At 54.1% G+C, this 20,500-nt stretch overlaps 1 protein-coding gene across 1 annotated transcript; it reads right to left on the bottom strand.

The window, feature by feature from the left end:
• Positions 1 to 2,862: 2,862 nt before the first annotated feature.
• SV2A (synaptic vesicle glycoprotein 2A) lies at positions 2,863 to 13,260 on the bottom strand (the record flags this gene model as incomplete). The annotated part of the gene is made up of 12 exons (XM_080690562.1): positions 2,863 to 3,046; positions 3,505 to 3,664; positions 4,582 to 4,788; positions 5,896 to 6,029; positions 6,162 to 6,326; positions 7,146 to 7,234; positions 7,403 to 7,513; positions 7,706 to 7,795; positions 8,952 to 9,085; positions 9,168 to 9,319; positions 10,894 to 11,074; positions 12,693 to 13,260. 12 exons carry the CDS (start codon positions 13,258 to 13,260, stop codon positions 2,863 to 2,865), a joined length of 2,175 nt encoding a protein of 724 aa, XP_080546688.1.
• Between the last annotated feature and the right edge of the window lie 7,240 nt (positions 13,261 to 20,500).

Genomic DNA, 20,500 nt, shown 5'->3' with positions numbered 1-20,500 from the left:
AGGGGTGTAGCTTGAAGGTAGAATGCCCCTGGGTTCCATCCCCAGTACCACAAAAAATAAAGAATAAAAAATAAGGCTGGGAGGTAGAATGTCCCTGGGTTTAACCCCCAGCACACACACACACACAAATGCAGATCCAAACCAGATCTGGTGGCACACACTTGTAATCCTAGTACTTGGGAGGCTACACAAGAAGATCGCAGGTTCAAAGCTAGCCTTGGCAGCTTAACAAGGTACTCAGCAACCTACCGAGACCTTGTTTCTAAATAAATAAAGTCTGCTGGGAGTGTAGCTTAGAGGTAGAATGTCCCTGGGTTCAATCCCAATACTCCCCAAAATATATAGATTTAAAGCCTCCAAATAATAGAGTGATTCCACAAGAATAGAGTCTAGAACCTATTCATTTCTAAAGACACAGGAGAAGATTTGGAAGAAAGTTGGTTCTAAAGAAATGTATTTTCAGGAACTGTACATGGTGGCGCACGCTTGTAATCCCGGTATTTGGGAGGCTGAAACAGGAGGAGGATCTGGGTTTGCGCCAGCCTCAGCTACTTAGTGAGGCCCTTGCAACTCAGTGAGGCCCTGTTTCAAAATAAAGAAGAAGCCGGGCGTGGTGGCACACACTTGTAATCCCCGCGCTTGGGAGGCTGAGGCAGGAGGATTGAGCAGGTTCGAAGCCAGCCTCAGGTACTTAGTGAGGCTCTCAGCAACTTAGTGAGACCCTGTTTCCAAATAAAAAATATAAAATAGGTCTGGGGTATATAGCCCGGAGGTAGAAAGCCTCTGGGTTCCACCCCCAGTACCACAAAAAAAAAAAGAAAGGAAGGAAGGAAAGAAAGAAAGAAAGAATGAATGAATGAATAAAATATAGGGGTGTAGCTCAGAGGTAGAATGCCCCTGGGTTCCATCCCCAGTACTGCAAAAAATTAAAAAAAAAAAAAAAAGTATTTTCCAATCTGGGAGACCTCCCTAAAGGGCCCTCCCCTCCAACTGATAAAGTGGAAAGCGCAGGGTGGAGGCCAATTTAACAAGCAACTGTGAAAGCCAGGCATGTTGACACAAGCCTTTAATCCCAGAATTTGGGAGGCTGAGGCAGGAGGATCTTAGGTTCCAGGACAGCTTCAGCAATTTAGCAAGAATCTGTTCCAAAATAAAATGGGCCGGCGGTAGCCGAAGGTAGAAAGCCCTGGGTTCGACCCCTCCAAACTGGAGGGGGACTTGTTCTCCACATCCATTTTTCCCCTCCCAAGACTGCCAGGATGGAGTGAGAATTACAGGGTACGAGGTAAGGAAGCAAACACAGCCATTTGGGGTTTTAAGGATTTATTTCTTTTTCTTTTTCATCAATATTTTTCATTTTTCACGTTAACGGAGAGTTTGGGGTTCCCCAGGAGAGCGAGGAAGATGGGTGGGTCTCCCGGAGGGTGCAGGGGAGGGGGCTACGTCCAGCGAGTGTAGGGTGGGAGGGGGCACACACAGACGGGCACTGGAGAAGAAGGCAGTCCTCTGAGCAGCAGACATCGAGGGGTTAAACAGTCACCACCTGGTTCAGTGTTACCAAATGGCAGGGCGACCACTGGGCGAGGCACCAGACGCAGCAGCAGGAGGGAGTGGAGTTTGGATCTTTTCTTGTTATTTTCACTTTTTTTGTTGTTTTCCTTTTAACTTGTTTTTTTCTCTTTAACATTTTACAAACAGCTAAAAACTACAACACATCACAGCTACGGTGGGGGTGGGGGAGGGCACCAAAGAAAGCGGCCGCACAGAGTAGGTGGGACAGGGCAGCTTAACCTACAGAGGCTATTTGTGGGAGGGTGCAATGGGGAAACTGAGGCTCCCGGCCCTTGTGCGGGGGTCCCTCGCTTACCGCTGAGCCTCTCCCCACTTTCAGCAGCGTTGCCAGGAGGGACCCTTCTTCCTGCCCCACCCCAGCCCCTTGTGCTTTAGATCTGCTGGGTGGACCCCATTACCTGGCTCCCGCACCCCTACCCCCAGCCTGTGAGGGGCCCCCGGTGCTCGTCCAGCCCCTGCCGCAGTAGGTGGAGCCCCTCACTCCCAAGGAGACTCGGCCTCGTCAGGGGCCATCAGGCCTCCAGACCGCAGGACCCATCTCTGCGGGACCCAGGCTCCTCCCTGCCGTGCCCAGCGCCGCTGTGCCGGGAGGCAGGCTGTGTGTATCCCTTGAAATGACCCTTGGCTTATATTTTAGAACAGTAGAGAGACACCCCCACCCCATGGCACATACACGCGTACATGAGTGTACACACATTCACACACAGTCCCGCTGAGCTGCCTCAGAACATAATATACAAATAAATAAGAACCAGAAAGTTAATTTCATAAAGTTCAGGCTTTGTACGTATCGCCCAGATCGAGGGGAAAGTGAGGAGGGGGCTGAGGTTTATTGCTACTGCCCCCGCATCCGACCAACCAGAGGGGCGAGAGGGCACCAAGGCCCTTCCCACTCTAAGAAGTTCTTTTGGTCCATGAACCACACCCAAGCCCCGGCCTCCAATGTAACCACGTGGCCCCTGGTTTCCCGGGGGCTCAGGCAGAGGGATGGGGGAAGGCAGGCAGCCTTTTCTAGACCCCCCAGGGCAGGGAAGCAAGGGCCCCTCACGAGCACTGGGGGAGAAGAGGGCAGGCTCAGCCTTCTCTTGTGCAAAGTCGAGGGTGGACGGAGGTGGGGATGAGGGAACCTTCCCTGTAGTCCCGGCCCACGAGGGTCACATACATGCACACGCGCACACACGCACAGCTAAGACACCAAACGGGCATAGGAGCGAGGGCCCCGGGGGCCAGGATGGCGGGGAGGGGGCGCTGGCCTCACAGTGCGCCTGCCACCCCCAACCCAGGACCTCCTCACTGCAGCACCTGCCCCCGCGTCTCGGGCAGCTTCAGGGCCAGAGAGCTGCCGAGGGCGAGGGCAGCCGAGGCGAAGAGGATGGGGGCGGCCTTGGTGATCCCCACAAAGGACGTGAAGATGCTGATCCCCAGCACGGCGGCCAGCTTGCACAGGGCGTTCAGGAAACCGAAGGCCGTGGTCCTGCTCAGGAGCCCCAGGGGCCACAGGGAAGACAGCCAGGGAAGACGGCAGGCGGCAAAAGAGAGGCAAGAGTGGAAAGGCCAGAGAGGAGAGGGCGGACATCGGAGAACAGATCGGGAGACACAGGGAAAGGAAACCAAAAAATAAGGTTAATAGTTAAGATTCGCTTGTAATCCCAGCATCTGGGAGGCTGAGAGAAGAGGATCGCAGTTGGCAGACAGCCTCAGCCCTTTGCAACTCAGTGAGACCCTGTTTCAAAATTAAAGAATAAAAAACAGGGCTGGAGGGGGAGCTTGGAGGTAGAATGCCCCTGGGTTCCATCCCCAGTACCACCAAAAAAAACCAAAAAAAATTAGTTATGACTGCCAGGAGCGGGTGCGAAAGCTACCAGCTTCTGCAAGCAAAACTACACCCCCTACCCTCGAGGCCCCAAACCCTCTGCCACACCCCCCAACTACCTCTTGTCCGAAGGATAGAGTTCAACAGTCAACACGTCCAGGGCGTTCCAGGATGCAATGCTGACCCCCCCAAAAAGGCAGAGCAGAGCAATCATGGCGGACTCGCTGTTTCCAAAAGACAGGAAGAAGCAGGAGATACAAGACATGACGCTGGAGCCAGCTGGAGCCAGGAGAGGAGAGCAGAGTGAGCCGGCCCAGCACGGGACTCTGTCCCAAGAGGGCCAAAAGGAAGTCCTTTGCCACCATCGGTTATTAGAAGTATCGCTAACAACCATTGATTCAATGCCAGCTAGGGGCCAACACTTGCTTTACAAGTATGGATCTAATGCATCTACCCATGAGGCAGGTACAGTGATCTCTCCCTAATTGTAGCTGATGTCAGAGCTTGTGGAGGTAACGCCCTAGGTAGGTGGCAGAGCTGAGTTTCAGACCTGTAACCTCAAAGCCTGTGCCCTACCCACTTGCTACTCTAGGCAGACATCTCCTTTATTCCCTAAAGAAGCTTCTAGGCCAGGCCCACCCCATCCCACGGCAGCCTCTAAAGAGAAAACAGGAGCCGAGCCTGGTGGCGCACTCCTGTAATCCCAGTGCTTGGGAGGCTGAGATAGGAGAATCGCAGGTTTGAGGCCAGCCTTAGCTGCTTAGCAAGACCCTCAGCGACTTGGCAAGACCTTGTTTCAAAATGTAAAGAAGTTAAAATGGGCGTGGTGGCGCACGCTTGTCATCCCAGCATTCGGGAGGCTGAGACGGGAGGATCGCGGTTCACGGACACCTCAGCTACTTAGTGAGGCCCTCTGCAACTCAGTGAGACCCTGTTTCAAAATAAAGAATAAAACAATAGGGCTGGGGGTGTAGCTCAGAGGTAGTATGCCCCTGGGTTCCATCCCCAGTACCGAAAAGAAAAAAAAAAGGGCTAGGGGTATAACTCAGTGGCAGAGTATCCCTGGGTTCAATCCCCAGAGCCACACAAAAACAAACAAACAAATAAATAAGAAAGAGAGAAGCCCTCTGGCCAGTCCCTTCCACAGCCCAGAGTGAGAAGGCAAACGACGGCCTCCACCAGCCTCCGCCCCTCACCGAGCATCCGGAGCCGGCCAATCTTGTCCATGAGCAGGGCAGACACGATATTCCCAGGAAGCACAGCCAGCGTCCCCAGGAAGCTGACAAAGTACACCATGTAGGCCCCTTCGCCCGTCCCCGACACGTCCAGCGGGCAGCCCTCCTTGCTGTGCAGGAACGTGCTGTTCACCAGGCGGCTGTTCACAAACTTGTACTCGAACAGGTCTGGGGGTGAAGGCCAAGACACGCGGGCAGTCAGCGCAAGGGCGCGGGGCGCTGTGAGTGCCCACGCCCAGGCTCAGCGGGGGGCTCTCAGAATCACTCCAGGCGCTCATTGCAAAACTTGGACGAATATCACCCTGGGAACCAGGGCTCTTTAGAGCAGAAAAGGACCATAATCAGCGACTGTTCCCAAGGGTTCCTGTTAACAGCCTTGGCTTCTCGTCCATTTGAACTGGCTATAAGCAGTAGCAGAGCCACGGGTCTACAAAATTTTTCTGAGAAAAATTAAAAAAACACTAAGTCCTAGCCAACTGTCCCCACCATCACCACCACCACCACCGAAAGGTGGGAAAAGTTTGCCCAGTCCTCCATTTAGAGGTGCCTTCCCAAGCCGGGCGTGGTGTTGCATGCTTGTAATCCCAGCATTCAGGAGGCTGAGACAGGAGGCTTGCGGTTCGCAGACAGCCTCAGCTACTTAGTGAGGCCCTTTGCAACTCAGTGAGACCCGGTTTCAAACCAAAGAATAAAAAATAGGGCAGGGGGTGTAACTCGGAGGTCAAATGCCCCTGGGTCCCATCCCCAGACTCACAATAAATAAATAAATAAATAAATAAAGGTGCCTTCTCCAAATGCATTAATATTAGCTGGGTGTGGTGGCACACACCTGTAATCTCAGTACTTGGGAGGCTGAGACAGGAGGATCTCAGGTTTGCAGCCAGCCTCAGCAATTTACTTAGGCCCTCAGCAACTTAGCAAGGCCCTATTTCAAAATGAAAATTAAAATAGGGCTGGGGGTGGAGCTGAGAGGTAGAATGACCCTGGGTTCAATCCTCAGCAACACACACACACACACACACACACACACACAGTGCATTAATATCTCTGCGTCGAGTTAGAAGTCCAGCTGAAGGCAAAGAAGCTTGATGTGTCTGTCAGATATTTGATCACAGGAAAATTACCCCATGCCATTGGAATTTCCAAATTATTGATCATTTGAAAGCCACGGGGCTCCCAAGCCACCTGGCCCCAGAGCTCCAGAGGATTCTCGGCTTGAAAACCCCAGGCTGGTGATGAGGAGGGTAACCTCAGCCTCACCGGTCCCCCGCTTACCGGTGTTGTAGAACACAGTGTTGATGAACGTGCAGTTGCGGAAGAACGTGTTGCTGGACGTGACGTCCTCAAAATAACACTCCTCGAACAGAGAGTCTTCAAAGGACACCGACTTGAGCCGCAGCCCGATGAACCTGCAAGACCAGGACCCTGAGCAGCCGCCTCGGGATGGGCCCGCGTCCCCTGTCAGGAACTCCCAGCATCAAAGAGACAAGGGCGGAGAGGAGCGGAGCGGGCGGGACAGCGGCGCGAAGGTCCCCACATACTTGTCATTGAAGTACTGCCCCCCCCGGTGGATCTGGTTCTCCAGCGTGAAGTTAAAAGTCACATGTTCCACGCGCTCCCCGGGGAACACTTTGGTGCGGGACGCATAGTCCACAGCCTGGAGATGGCGGATCATGTCAGGAAACCAGACCGTCAGGCCGTAGTAGCTGTCAAGGGTAACGGAATGAGGACAGACAGACGTAAGAACCTGGAGGGGACAGATAGCCTGCGTCCAGGCCTCGCTCTCCTCCAGCTTCATCTCATGCATCTCCCTGCCCATCTGGGGGGTTCTGGGGTCGCTAGGGTCTCCTGGGCCACCCACTGCCCCCTTTCTTACTTCCCAGGCACTTGTTTGGTTTGGTTTTTTTTTTGGGGGGGGGTACTAAGGATTGAACCCAGCGGCATAATACCTCTGAGCTACACCCCCATCCCTTTTCCTTTTTTTATTCTGAAACAGGGTCTTGCTAAGTTGATGAGGATGTCACCAAGTTGCTAAAGCTGGCCCCAAACTTGCCATCCTCCTGTCTCAGCCTCTCAAGTACTGAGATCACAGGCGCGCGCCACCCCAGCAGACCAGGCGCTGGCTCTTACCTCTCCCTAAAGCACGTTCCCCAACCCCTGGCCCTCAGCCTGTCCAACTCCCAGGCATCCTTCGGGGTGGAGACCCCCGGCCCCACAAGGCGCTAATGCCCTGACAGCACTCTGTCCTTCTGCCCAGCAACCACCTGCTGCTTTAGAGCTAGGTTTATCAAGCGCTGACCAAATTGTAAAGTCCGTGAGGGCTGGGCACAGCGACTCCATCCCAGCTCGGCACTTGCGCAAATCAATGCTGGTCAGCTTGGGATAGAGGTTTGTTGAATGAATGAGTGAATGAATGAATGAAGTAGAAGAGCCGGATGCAGCCGCGCAGGCGGATCCCTCAGCATTTGTCCCCCTCACTTCTAGCTTCTCCGCTTCCCTCTTGACCCACACACGCCACCCCTCACCTGAATGACATGGTGAACCACACGCCCATCATCATCAGGGTGATACGTCGGTATTCTGGACTGAAACAGGACAGGAAATTCCCCCAAACCTACAGGGCACCAAGCAAAGGCAGAAGGGGGCTGTACTAACACCACAGACCCCACTCTTCTGCCCCGCCACCTCGCTGCAGTTCACCCTCGCCCCTCACCGGGCTCAGGCCCTGCCTTCCTCTCTCTCCCTCTCCCTCCTCTCTCTCCGCCACCCCATCCCCCATTACCTGCCCCCCCAGGCTCAAGGCCCGGACCCCCCAGCGCTGGTACCAGGTCCCCGTGTCTGACTGGATCTCGATCAACTCATCCTCCTGATGAATGGTCTTGATGTGGGTGACCTGGGGCCAAGAGAAAGGACGAGTCGTCACACTGTATTTCCAAACCCCCGCAGAGTGCCTCAGTTTCCCTACAAGATGGGAGACAGGGAGCAGCTCTGGTGCCCCAAGAATTCCAAGAGGTGGAATGCAGTGGGAGGTGTCTGGGGAAGCGGGGGCACTGGGAGGGGCAGGGTGGGGAGGGCCAGGGCTTACGGAGAACACGCGCTCAGGGTGCCCCTTCGCTCGCATGTTGGTGTCGTGAACCTGCTTCAGCACCATCCAGGCCTCGTCGTGCTTCCCGTTCTAGAGCCGCAGATGGAATTCCAGTTACAGAGCCCTCTTCCAGCCTCCTGTCAGAGTCCCAGGACACAGAAGCCCCCGGCCCCCGGCGCACATCCCCAAGCTGGCGTTATCAACTTTGGGCCAGAGGCAGGGCGTGTCCAGGGGAGACCATAAGTCCTAAGGAGTCCCCAGGACGATGGAAAGAGAAAACCGCAGGCCAGAGAAATGACGGGCAGGCATGTGGTCAGAGAAGGGGCAGCATCCTAACCCAGCTGGGCCCAGATGCAGATGTAGTTAGAGGGGTGATGTGAGCCGTCGGAACTTTCCTTGAGCTATAAACCCAGGGCCAGGGCAGGGGATTAGCTCATCGGTAGAGCACTTGCCTCGCAGGCTCAAGGCCCTAGATTCAACCCCCACTACTGTGGAAAATTAATATAAAATGAGGTAAAACAAGAGCTGCCAGGCGTGGTGGCGCACACTTGTAACCCCAGCATTCGGGAGGCTGAGACAGGAGGATCGCAGGTTCGCGGACAGCCTCAGCTACTTAGTGAGGTCCTTTGCAACTCGGGGAGACCCTGTTTCAAAATAAAGAATAAAAAACAAGGCTGGGGGTGTAGCTCGGTGGTAGAATGCCTCTGGGTTTCCTCCCCAGTACTGCAATAAATAAATAAATAATAAATAATAAATAAACAAACAAATAAATAAAATAAACATTTTTAAAAGCCAACATTTTTGCCTGCAAATTTTATTTCTTTATTTTTTGGTACTGGAGGATTGAACTCAGGACCATTCTGCCTCCAAGCCACACCCCTGGCTCTTGTTTTTGTTTTTGTTTTGTTTTGTTTTTTAAACAGGGTCTCACAAAGTTGCTAAGGGTTCACTAAATTGCTGAGGCTGGTCTCAAACCTGAGAACCTCCTGCCTCAGCCTCCCAAATACTGGGATTAGAGGTGCGTGCCACTGCCCAGGCTCTGCACAACCTTAAGGGGCCCATGGCTGAAACAAGGTCCCTGGTTTCTCCACTCACAGAAGCACTCTGGGGATACATCCTGAAACAAAGGAAGCAGATAAAGTCCCCCAGAGCACGGGCCCTTGAGGAGGGAAGGCAGCCCCCCCAGTGCACCTTTCAACACCAGGGCCCCTGCTGCCCTCCCCAGCCTCCAGCCCGCCCTGTTCACCTCCAGGAAGAAGCGGGGGCTCTCGGGCTGCGTGGTCAGAGCCCCAATGGCAAACACAGACGGGAAGGCGCAGACCAGGACGAAGACCCTCCAGCTGTGGAACTGGTAGGCAGAACCCATCTGAAAACTCCACCCTGCGGACAGGCACAGCGTCAGCAGAGAGGGCGGAGGCCGGGCTCCCGCCTCGGAGGGGGCGAGCGGGAGGGGGCTGCTCACCGTAGTGGGGGATGATGGCCCACGCCATCGCCGCTGCGTACACGCCGCCGATCATCCAGAACATGCAGAGCCAGCTCAGGTGCTCCCCGCGCTTCTCCTGGGCCAGGAACTCCGAGAAATAGGAGAAGACAATGGGGATGGACCCTCCAATCCTGGTGGGCATTCAAGAATTCAGCGTGAGCGGGAGAAAATGGCCCCGTCGCTGACCCCCTGCCCAGGCCGGGTCCCCAAGCTCCTTTGTCTATCAGACCATGGTAGTTTTTGTCTACAATGCTGGAGATTGAACTCAGGGGCATCATACTTCCAAGCTAACACCTCAGCCCCCCCCCCTTTTTATACCAGGGATTGAACTGGGAAGTATTCTATCTCAACTACATCCCCAGCCCTTTTTTAAATTATTATTATTTGTTTTGAAACAGGGTCATCAATAGCGTGCCGAAAGTCTCATTATGTTGCTGAGGACATCCTCAAACCTGCAATCCTCCCATCTCAGCCTCCCAAGTACTGGGATTACAGGCATGTGCCACCATGCTCCGCTTTTATTTTTTATTTTGAAACAGGGTCTTGTGAAGTTGCCCAGGCTGTCATCAAACCTAAGATCCTCCTGTCTCAGCCTCCCAAGTACTGGGATTCGAGGGGTTCACCACCAGGCCCGGCTTCCAGACCTTTTCAGGAGATTCCATTTCACACGTAATGCCCTACACTCTCCTCTCGCCACCGATCAGCAAGCACCCATCCTTGGGATAGTGGAAAACAGACAGGTAAGTCTCCGGTTGTGGGAAGAAACAAATATTAAATCTTAAAGGAGCTGGGCGTGGTGGCACACACTTGCAATCCCAGCATTCAGGAGGCTGAGACCAGAGGATTATGGTTCGCGGACAGCCTTACCTACTTAATGTGGCCTTTGCAACTCAGTGAGACGCTTTTTCAAAATAAAGACTAAAAATAGGACTGGGGGTGCAGCTCGGAGATAGAATGCCCCTGGGTTCCATCCCCAGTACTGAAAAAAAAAATCTTAAAGCTGATTACAGAGTTAGGAAGGCTGAATGAGAATTATGGAAAAGGGAAAACTTGCAGAGAGAAAGACAGGCAAAGAGGAGAGCGAGGGCAGATGCTATGGGCATGTGACCAAAAAGCGCTTGGGGACAAGAGTCCCCTGGGGGAAGTACAGGAGCAGGCTGGGCCAGGCTTCAGGCCCAGCAAATACAGGTGACTACAGTGCCCCTGGGAGCCCGGGGATGAGGCTGAGGCCTCTTGTGGAGACAGAAGGAGAGGTGGGTGGAGGACCCAGGAACGGAGTGCTCATAGAATGGCAACACACGGGCCCTGGGCAGAGGGAAGCCAGGCTGAAGAAGACAGGGAGCTCACCCAGCTCGCACACAAGCGAGGTGCATCTGATGTGCCCTGAAGCTGTAACCGTGACCAAGCAGAGGCCTGGCTTTTATTTTTTCTTTTGTTTTGTTTTCTTTCTTTCTTTCTTTTTTGTGGTACTGAGGATGGAACCCAGGAGCATTCTGCCTCTGAGCTACACCCCCAGCCCTATTTTTTATTCTTTATTTTGAAACAGGGTCTCACTGAGTTGCAGAGGGCCTCACTAAGTAGCTGAGGCTGTCCGCGAACCTGCCATCCTCCTGTCTCAGCCTCCCGAATGCCGGGATGACAAGCGTGTGCCACCATGCCCGGCTCACAGTCCTGTCTTTAAAGGGCTTAGGATGTGGACACTCACCCGACCCCGGAAAGGAGGCGGCAAAAGAGGAAAGTGCCGTAGCCCTGGACGAAAGACGAGAAGAAGGCGAAGACGCTGTTGACGGAGAGCGAGATGAGCAGACACTGCCGGCGCCCGAGGCGGTCGGCCAGGCCCCCCCAGAGGAAGGCTCCCACCATCATGCCCAGGTAGACGATGAGGCCTGGAGGAGGGACAGAGGTGGGGACAGCTTAGGCAGGCGCGGCTCAGCCCTCCCTCCCTCAGCTGAGCGCCAGCGGTCAAGGAGCTGGTGGACGTCCAGAAGGCAAGTCTCCCAGACATAAGAGCAAGCGACTAGAGATGGCTTGTATGAGCGAAGGTGGAGGCCATCTCTGCAGGCCAGGGGTTCACAGGCAGGAATGCAGAGATGGGGAGACCCCGGGATGCCGCAACCTCCTGCGCGCATGCGCACACCACCTCCACCCCTGCTCACCTAGACGGATCGGCCTAGACGCCCACATCCTGAGGCCTCCTCTCTACCCTCCCTACTCTGAGGATGAAGTAGCAGAGGGGGCTCTCTGTTGTTCCTTGGGAAAGGGACTCCAATTCCTTTTATCTTCCCAGAAAAATTCTCCCACAAAGCCCATCCTTAAGTCCTTCCAGCCCCAATTCTTCTGGCCCTAAAACTCTCAGGATTGTTTCTTACCTTTGTAAAATCAGACCTGTTGTTATCATGTATGTATTTATTTATTTATTCATTGGTACTGGGATTGGACCCAGGGGCATTCTGCCTCCAAGCTAAATTCCCAGACCTTTTTATTTTTTATTTTGAAACATAGTCTTCCTCAATTACTGAGGCTGACCTCAAACCTGCAGTCTTCCTGTCTCAACCTCCCAAGTACTGGTAATACAGGTGTGTACCACCATGCCCAGCTTGTTACTGTTTTTTTGTTTTGTTTTGTTTTGTTTTGCGGGTCTGGGGATGGAACCCAGAGGCATTTGACCTCTGAGCTAAACCCTCTGCCCTATTTTTTATTCTTTATTTTGAAACAGGGTCTCACTGAGTTACAGAGGGCCTCACTAAGTAGCTGAGGCTGTCCGCCAAACGCGATCCTCCTGTCCCAGCCTCCTGAATGCTGGGATTACAAGTGTACGCCACCACGCCCGGCTTTGTTATTGATGTTAAAAAATCATCTACTCCGGCTGGGCGTGGTGGCGCACGCTTGTAATCTCCACGCTTGGGAGGCGGAGACAGGAGGATCGCGCTGGTTCGAAGCCAGCCTCACTGGCTTAAGAGACCCTGTTTCCAAATAAAAAATATAAAATGGGTCTGGGAGTGTAACCCGGAGGTAGAAGTGTTTCCAAGAACCCCAGTCCCCAGTACCACCAAAAAGAAAGAAATCGTCTACTCCAACTTTGCATTTTACCCATGACCGAACCAAGCCCCAGGGAGAAGAGACCTGGCCAAGGCCTGGCAAGACCTACATCCTTCCTCAGTGAGGCAAGAGGGCCCCTCTCTTCAGGGCCCTATCCGAGACCATGAGGGAGAAGCCATGCGAGGCCACTCCCTGGTGCCGGACACTCGGGGTCTGAGTGAGAGACTTGGGGGTCCCGACCCCATCGCCCACCACCCCACACTGCCTCTCCTCACTTACACCTGGGAGTCTGAATTTGACTTCCCATCAGGGAAGCGAACAGGCGACGAGGGAGGCTCGGGGGGGGGGGGGCGGACGCCGTGGCCCATGGCACACGGGCCACCTGCGAGCCGGCCGCCAGGCCAGACCCCGCCCCAGCCCCGCCCCTCACGCGCGGCTCCGCCCCCCCAGGGTCCCGGCCCTTACCCAGCATGCCCTTGTTGGAGTCAGACAGGCACATGTCCTTCTCCGCGCTGGGCAGTACGAAGCCCACCACGAAGATCTCGACCCCGTCGGCCATGAGCGCCAGGCCGAGCACGAAGTAGAGCGTCCACTGGAAGCGGCCGTGGCCGCACTCGCGCAGGATGGCCTCGTACTGCTGCGCCAGCTCCTCGCGCTCCTTGCGGCGCTGCGCCTGGCCGCCGGGGGGCGCGCCGTCGGGCCGGCCGCCCTTGGCCGCGTCGGCGTCGGCGCGCGGGATGCCCTGGTACTCGCCCTCGTAGATCTCGTCGTCCTCGTCGTGGCCCTCGGTGGCGTCGCTGGATGCGCCCGCCTCGTCGTCGTCGGGCGCGGGCTCGCCGCGGTAGTAGCCGTCGGCGGGCGCCGGGAGGTCGTCGTCCTCCTCCTCGAAGCGCGCGTACGAGCGCCGCGAGTACTCGTCCTGCACGCGGTCCAGCCCCTTGCCCACCTTCTTGGCCGCCTGCTTCTTGACCTCCTTGGCGATGTCCTTGGCGCCGCGGATGAAGGCCGTGCGGTCGCGGAAGCCCTCCTCCATGGCGGCTCAGCTGCGGGGCCCCCGCCGGGGGGCGCTCGGCCGGGGAGGCAGAGGGGGCTGGGGGCCGGGGGAGGCGGGCGGCGCCAGGCTGCTGGGGCTACCGAGGGCCGGCCACTCCGAAGCTGCCGCTTCTCGTCCTCTGCGGACCTGGAGGACGAGAAACGGGCGTCCTAGGACGGCTGGCTCCTCGCTTCAGCCGGCCTCACCCCTGGGTGGGCCGCTAGGGTGCAGGTCCTGGACCTAGAGGCCAGGCCCAAAAGACTTGATTGCACCACCTTCGCTTACCCAGAGCCGGCATCATCATCATTATTATTATTATTATTATTATTATTATTATTATTAATTTCTTTGCTACTGATGATGGAACTCAGGAAGGGACATACTACCTCCCAGCTACATCTCCAGGCCTTTTTTTTTTTTTTTTTTCGTCCTTTGGAAACAGCATCTTACTAAGTTGCAGAGGACCTCACTACTAAATTGCCCAGACTGGTCGGGCATCACGCTTGTAATCCCAGCATTCAGAAGGCTGAGACCGGAGGATCACGGTTCGCGGACAGCATCAGCTACTTAGTGAGGCCCTCTGCAACTCAGTGAGACCCGGTTTCAAAATAAAGAATAAAAAATAAGTCAAAGGGTGTAGCTCGGAGGTCAAATGCCCTTGGGTTCCATCCACAGACCCGCAAAAAAATAAAATAAGTTGCCCAGACTGGCCACGAACCTGCGATCCTCCGGTCTCAACCTCCCAATTACTGAGATTACAAGCGAGCACCACCGCGCCCAGCCCAGAACCCTTCTTATAACCCCTGCCCCACATCAAGTCCAGACCCCTTGCTTCATCCTCAACCTTCAAAGAAAATACAGGGACTAGGAGGAGCCAGAGTTCCACTCCTGTCTGGTCTGGGATTCTTACTGGGGGGCAGAGTTGGGGAGGGAGACAAGCCCTCCAACCTGCTGCCTTCTGTCCCAATGATGGCATCCGGAGGCCGGGTGCTCACAGTTCTTCCCCAGGGCTCCGTGTTCATAGGCCTCCCACAGAGGATTCTCTACCAACGTAGCCCATTGGGTAAAAGCTCAGATTCAGAGTCAGATAAGCTGTTTTTGGAGAGGGTACTGAGCATTGAACCTCCAAGCTACACTCCAGCCCTATTTATTTATTTATTTATTTATTTATTTATTTACTTTGGTGGTACTGGGGTTCCTGGAAACCCTTCTACCTCCAGGCTACATTCCCAGACCATATATATGTTTTTTTAATTTGGAAACAGGGTCTTTTTTTTTTTTTTTTTTTTTGGTGGTACTGGGAATGGAACCCAGGAGCCTTCTACCTCTGGGCTACACTCCCAGACCTATTTTATACTTTATTTGGAAACAGGACTCTTAAACCAGCGCGGCTGGCTTCGAACCTGCGTGATCCTCCTGTCTCAGCCTCCCAAGCACGAGGATTACAAACAAACATTTGCCACCACTCCCGGCTGGAAACAGGGTCTCTTAAGCCAGCACAGCTGGTTTCGAACCTACACAATCCTCCTGTCTCCGCCTCCCAAGCGTAGGGGGGGGGGGGTTATAATTATGTGCCTCCAAGCCTGGCTATCTTTTATTTTAATCAGAGCCTCACAACCACGCATGGTGATGCACGTTTGTAATCCCAGTACTTGAGAAGCTGAGACAGGAGGATTACAGATTTGCAGCTAGCCTCAGCAACTTAGTGAGGCTCTCCACAACTTAGTGAGACCCTGTTTCAAAAAATAAAATATAGCCAGGCATGGTGGCACATGCTTGTAATCTCAGCATTTGGGAGGATGAGACAAGTGGATCATGGTTCACGGACAGCCTCAGCTACTTAGGCCCTTTGCAACTCAGTGAGACCTGGTTTCAAACTAAAGAATAATTTAAAAAAAAATAGGGCAGTGGGTGTAACTTTGAGGTTGAATGCCCCTGGGTTCCATCCCCAGACCCTGCAAAAAATAATAAATAAATAAATAAATTTTTTAAAAATTGGGCTATATAGCTTCGAGGTAGAATTCCCCCTGGGTTCAATTCCCAATACCCACACACACACCAAAAAAAAAAAAAAAAATAGGGTCTCACTAAGTTACTGAGGATAACCTTGAACCTATGATCCTCCTGTCTCAGCCTCCCAATAAACTTGGGTTTGACTTACTGCTCTAGTGCTTACTAGCTAAGTGAACTCAGATATGTTTCTGAACACTCAAGACTCAATTTCTTCCTGTTTAAAAGAGAGAAAGCTGGGTTTGGTGGGGCATGCCTGTAATCCCAGCACTTGGAAGGCTGAGACCAGAGGATCACAAGTTCATGGCCAGCCTCAACAACTTAGACCGTGTTTCAGTAGGGCCAGGGGTGTATCCCAGAGGTAGAATGTGCTTGAGTTCAATCTCTAGTACCACATGAAGAAATGGAGGGGGAAAAGGAGGAGGAGGAGGAGGAGGAGGAGGAGGAGGAGGAGGAGGAATAAAAATGGCAACATAGGGATTAAAAGACATAATGTATATAAACTCCTAACCACGGTACCTGGCACATAAAAAAATGAATAAATAGTAGCCCTTACTGTTGTGGTGAGAGTAATATACTGTGAGGCCCTAGGCGCCCTCTCGAGGTCCCAAAGCAAGAGACATCTCTGTACACTTTGAGGGTGAGCAGCAGGAAGGACAGCACCAAGGGGAGCGCTGGGCAGTGCAAGGCATGAGGTTAGATCACCTGAGGTGAACCCCAGCCCCGCCACCTCCCAGATGCTCCTGAAGCAGGTTACTTAACCCTAGCTTCGGGATCCTTATATTTAAATGGAGGATAATTAAATGAATAGGATCTCTATTTCTCAGAGTCAGTGTGAGAATTTAATCACACAGAAGATAATGGATAAATATTAGTTTCCTTCCTAGTATGTTGAAAAGGGATAAGCGGGGATCATACTTAGATGCTGTTGCCCGCCTCCTCCCCAGGACCCTCTTTTGCCTGCCTTCAATCCCAACAGCTGGGCCCCCAGTATCTCCCTCCAGACAAACAAGGGAAGACTCCCAGAAAAGGGTGATTTGGAAGCAGCATAGAATGGACAAGAGGGATCATCAAAAGCTAAGAAAGAAGTGCTGACTGGCTGTGGCCACCTTCCTCGGGGGCGTCATTCAGGGTCCCCTTTCACTGGTGGGGTGGGACGCCAGATGAATGATCCGCTCCTACGTCCAGCAAGAGGGTCTGAGGTCCACCGCTGCACCGCCTTCCTCCAGAGCCTCCCTTCCTAATCCCCCTTAATCCTTTCTGCTTCTCCTCCAGGAGTCAAGGAAAAAAGGAGTCCACAAATACCGCATTGCGTAGGCGGCTGGAGAATGAAAGGGGCCTTGGGTCCCCCCCCCAAAAAAAAAGAAGAAAAAAAAAAGACATCCTCCAAAGAAAGGCTCAGGGTAACTCCACTCCTTCACAGAAACAGAGGCCTCGACACAGGGTTCACCCTTTAAAAATATCCTGCCTCCTGCTCCCACCCATTCGGGGCATCATTAAATCACACACACACACACTCTCACACAATCTAGTCCTAGTACAAGAGGGTAAGTGGTGAGGTGTGAGTCAGAGGGAAGTGCTGGCGATCACAGCCTCACCCCTCGGGGCAGATGGAAGCAGTGAACTTCAGTGACCAGAAGCAGTGACCCCTACGTCACCTTCTTGTCTTCTTGTCTTCGGGGTTCAGGGCCCAACCATCCTGGCAGGGAGGGAACTATGGAATCTCCTCAGTGAGAGGCAGTCCGCACTCCTTTCCCTGCTTTCCCAGCCCGGATCTCCAGCAGGTGCCATATTCTCTGTTTATTGACACTCTTTACCCCTGGGAGGTGCATGTGGGGTGGAGAAGGCACCCACAGCCACCACAGGACGAGGGCTCCCCAGGGCGGACAAGCCCAGGAGGGAGAGAAGGAAGACAAATTATTTCAGCTGAGGAGGAAGTGGTGCTATTTTTAGGCCCCCAAAGCAGCACAGGGCAGCTGATCCTGTAGAAGAGACAGCACTTGAGAGAGGTGGAGGTTAAAGGAGGCAGGCTTCAGGTCTTCTGGGTCCTTTAAGGCTGGCTGGATTCATCTGACCAGAAAAATGTGCCCAGATTTTCTGCAGAGGGTGTGAAGGGCGGATGGGGACATCTCCTGGGCAAACGCTCCCTTTGGGGACCTGTGCCCACCCCAAGCCCCCTGAATTTGAGGGCCACTCAGCTCTCCAGGCAACCCCTGCCCAGGTGACAAGGTCATTAAGAAGCAGCCATTCATCAAAACATCTGGGGCGGGAGGGGCAGGATGTGGGAGGCGCTAGAAACACCCCAATAAGGCTGGATGATGGAACCTGGGCCCCCCCCAGGACCAACAGCACGGGCCTCCCCTCCCCACATCAATGCTGCCCTGCCTGGGAGAGCAAGATGGAAGAGTCCACAGTTCTGGGAGAAAATAAAATAAAATAAAATGAAGGTGTCAGCTGAGAACGCACCCGGAGAGGCGGCGGTGGCCCGGAGTCACCGGCGTGGAGACGCCCCTGCCCGCATGGGTGGCCACCCCTGCCCACCTCGACCCTGGGATTGACCAAATCTCGGAGCAGCCACCTCCCCTGGTCGGGGTCCCGATAAGTGCCCCCATCACCGGGCAACCCTGCCCCCTCCCGCAGCAAATGCCCCCAGCCCCCCACCTGTGCCCTAACGCCGGCCCTGACCAGCCGCCCCCCCCCCGCCCCGCTCTCCACCCCCACCCTTCACCTGCCCTTCCTCCACCCCCCACCCACCCTAGCCGGGCACCGACCAACGAGGCTACATACATCCTCCCGCCCCAGCCAAGGTCATTTATCATTCATCCTGGGGGGGCACGTCAAAGTGAGGGGGGTATGGAGCTTGAGGGAAGCCTGTTCTACCTAAAAGCCCCCCACCAGGCTATTCTCCGAAGAGGGTAGTGGAGACTTGCTAAGGGAGGGGAACCGTCTCTCCTCCATCTATAGATAGATGGCTATCTGGATAGACCCCCTGCACATATATAGAGATACCCACACATCCACAGTAAAATCGGTGTCCATTCCCCGAACCATCACCAACCCCCTCACCCCCAGAATGGGGGTCGGTCATCCTCCCCCAAAGCAGAACCTCGAAGGATAAGATGGCTGGCTGCAAGGCGAGGATGCTTCAGCCAGCGGCGGGGGGAGGTGAGAGGTGGAGAGGGGTCTCACCTGGGCTGGGCTCCCCCCCGGCCGGGGTCCGGGGCGAGGGCGGGGGTCCGGCCGCGGCCCGAGGCGACAGCGGCGACGGCTCCGGTACCGGGGAAGGCACTGCAGACCTCCCCCCTGCTCCGCCCCGCCTCCGCCCCGCCCCCCGCCACCCAGCGCGGGAGAGACCATTGTGGGGGGGACCAGAGACCAGAGGATGGGGAGGGGACGCGGGAGCCGGGAGAAATGATGAAAGGGCTGGAGGGGGTGTCACGGGGACCGCTGGAAATAACACGCGGCCCTTCCCAGCCCCTTCCTAGAGAGGGGGAAAGAGACCGAAGGAAAGAGAACCCGCGGCGCAAGGAGGCCGAGTGGGAAGGCAGAAAGGGGGGCCGCAAGGGGTAGCCCCTTCCTCAGGACCCAGGGCTCGCAGCATGCCTCCCTGCCCCTCTCCGCTGCTGCCAGGCCTTTCCCCAGCCCTCCCCAAACCCGGAGTGTGGTCTCCAGGCTACCTGGCTATTTCAGTGACAGTAGACACACCAAGGTGTGGTTTCTCCTGGAGCTGCCAGAGGCAGGGACTCCTGGCCCCCTGCCATCGCCGTCCTCTAAAAGCAGTCCAGGCCAGCTGCCTACAACTCAGACCTGGTCTCCTCCATTAGTGGGTGGCGGCAGAGGGGAGAACTGGAGACGCTGAGGGGTTGTTTACAGATCTGACCAGCTGCACACCTCCCCTTCCATTCATTTGCTCCCATGCCTCAAATAAGCATCCCTCAATCCCCTTGACCACTTTCTTGTAGCGTGGCTGCGTGCGCGCGCGCGCGCACACACACACACACACACACACACACACACACACACACACACACACGCACGCACATGCGCACACACTCAGAGAGCCAAGACACAAGGCTTGGTGACCATGCCTGCTCATGGTGAGAGGCTGATGCTTTAAGGACCATACATTCTCAATGAGTGGGTTCCAGGTTAGGCCTTTCAGGATACTCTGGCCAGAGCCCTGGCCAGGTTCTCACTGCTAGCACACTGCTGGCTCTTGGCCAAGTTCCCTGTCTGGGTGAACCTCAAGTTTCTTGTCTGGAAAATGGTTTACCTTGACTGGAGGTAGCAGCAGGCTCTTTCCAGATCCAAGAGTATATGCTTGTGCCTTACTAGAAGGAAATTTCCAGAATGCAATATATTATAACAGAAGGCTGGCGGCCCATGGCCCGAGATCTCACAGGTGACTCATGTCTGATGCTGAACTGACCACTGGTAGAGATGTGAACCTTGAGTTTTGTAGACTCCAAAGCTGAAAATGTTTGTTTGAAAGCTGGTCATGAGCCAGGCGTGGTGGCGCATGCTTGTAATCCCAGCATTTAGGAGGCTGAGACAGGAGGATCTCACAAGTTCGAAGCCAGCTTCAGCTACTTCTATTTTATATTTTATTTCCAACCTATTTTATATTTTATTTCCAAATAAAATATAAAATAGGTCTGGGAGTAGAGCCTGGTAGAAAGCCTCTGGGTTCCACTTCTAGTACCACCAAAAAAAAAAAAAAAAAAAAAAATAGGGCTGGGGGTATACCTCAGAAGTAGAATGCCCCTGGGTTCCATCCCCAGTACCACAAAAATAAATAAACAAACAAATAAACAAATAAATTAATTAATTAAATTAAATAAAAGCTGGGCATGGTGGCACATGCTTGTTATAGCAGTACTTGGGGTGGGGGCACTGAGACAGGAGGATTGCAAGTTCAAGGTTAGCCTCAGCACTGACCCTTAGCAATGTAGTGAGACCCTGTTTTATTTTTATTTATTTGTTTGTTTATTATGTGTTTGTTTTTGCGGTACTGTGGATGGAACCCAGGGACTGTCTGCCTCTGAGCTATACCCCCAGCCCTATTTTTTATCCTTTATTTTGAAACAGGGTCTCACTGAATTGCAAAGGGCCCCACTAAGTAGCTGAGGCTGTCTACAAAACACGATCCTCCTGTCTCAGCCTCCCAAATGCTAGGATTACAAGTGTGCGCCACCACGCCCAGCTAGAGACCCTGTTTTAAAATTTTTAA

This window comes from Muscardinus avellanarius, assembly GCF_963383645.1.
Source record: "Muscardinus avellanarius genome assembly, chromosome: 3".
Taxonomy (NCBI): Eukaryota; Metazoa; Chordata; class Mammalia; order Rodentia; family Gliridae; genus Muscardinus; species Muscardinus avellanarius.
Note: the sequence above shows the minus strand (reverse complement) of the source record. Positions and strands in the feature narration are given on the sequence as shown.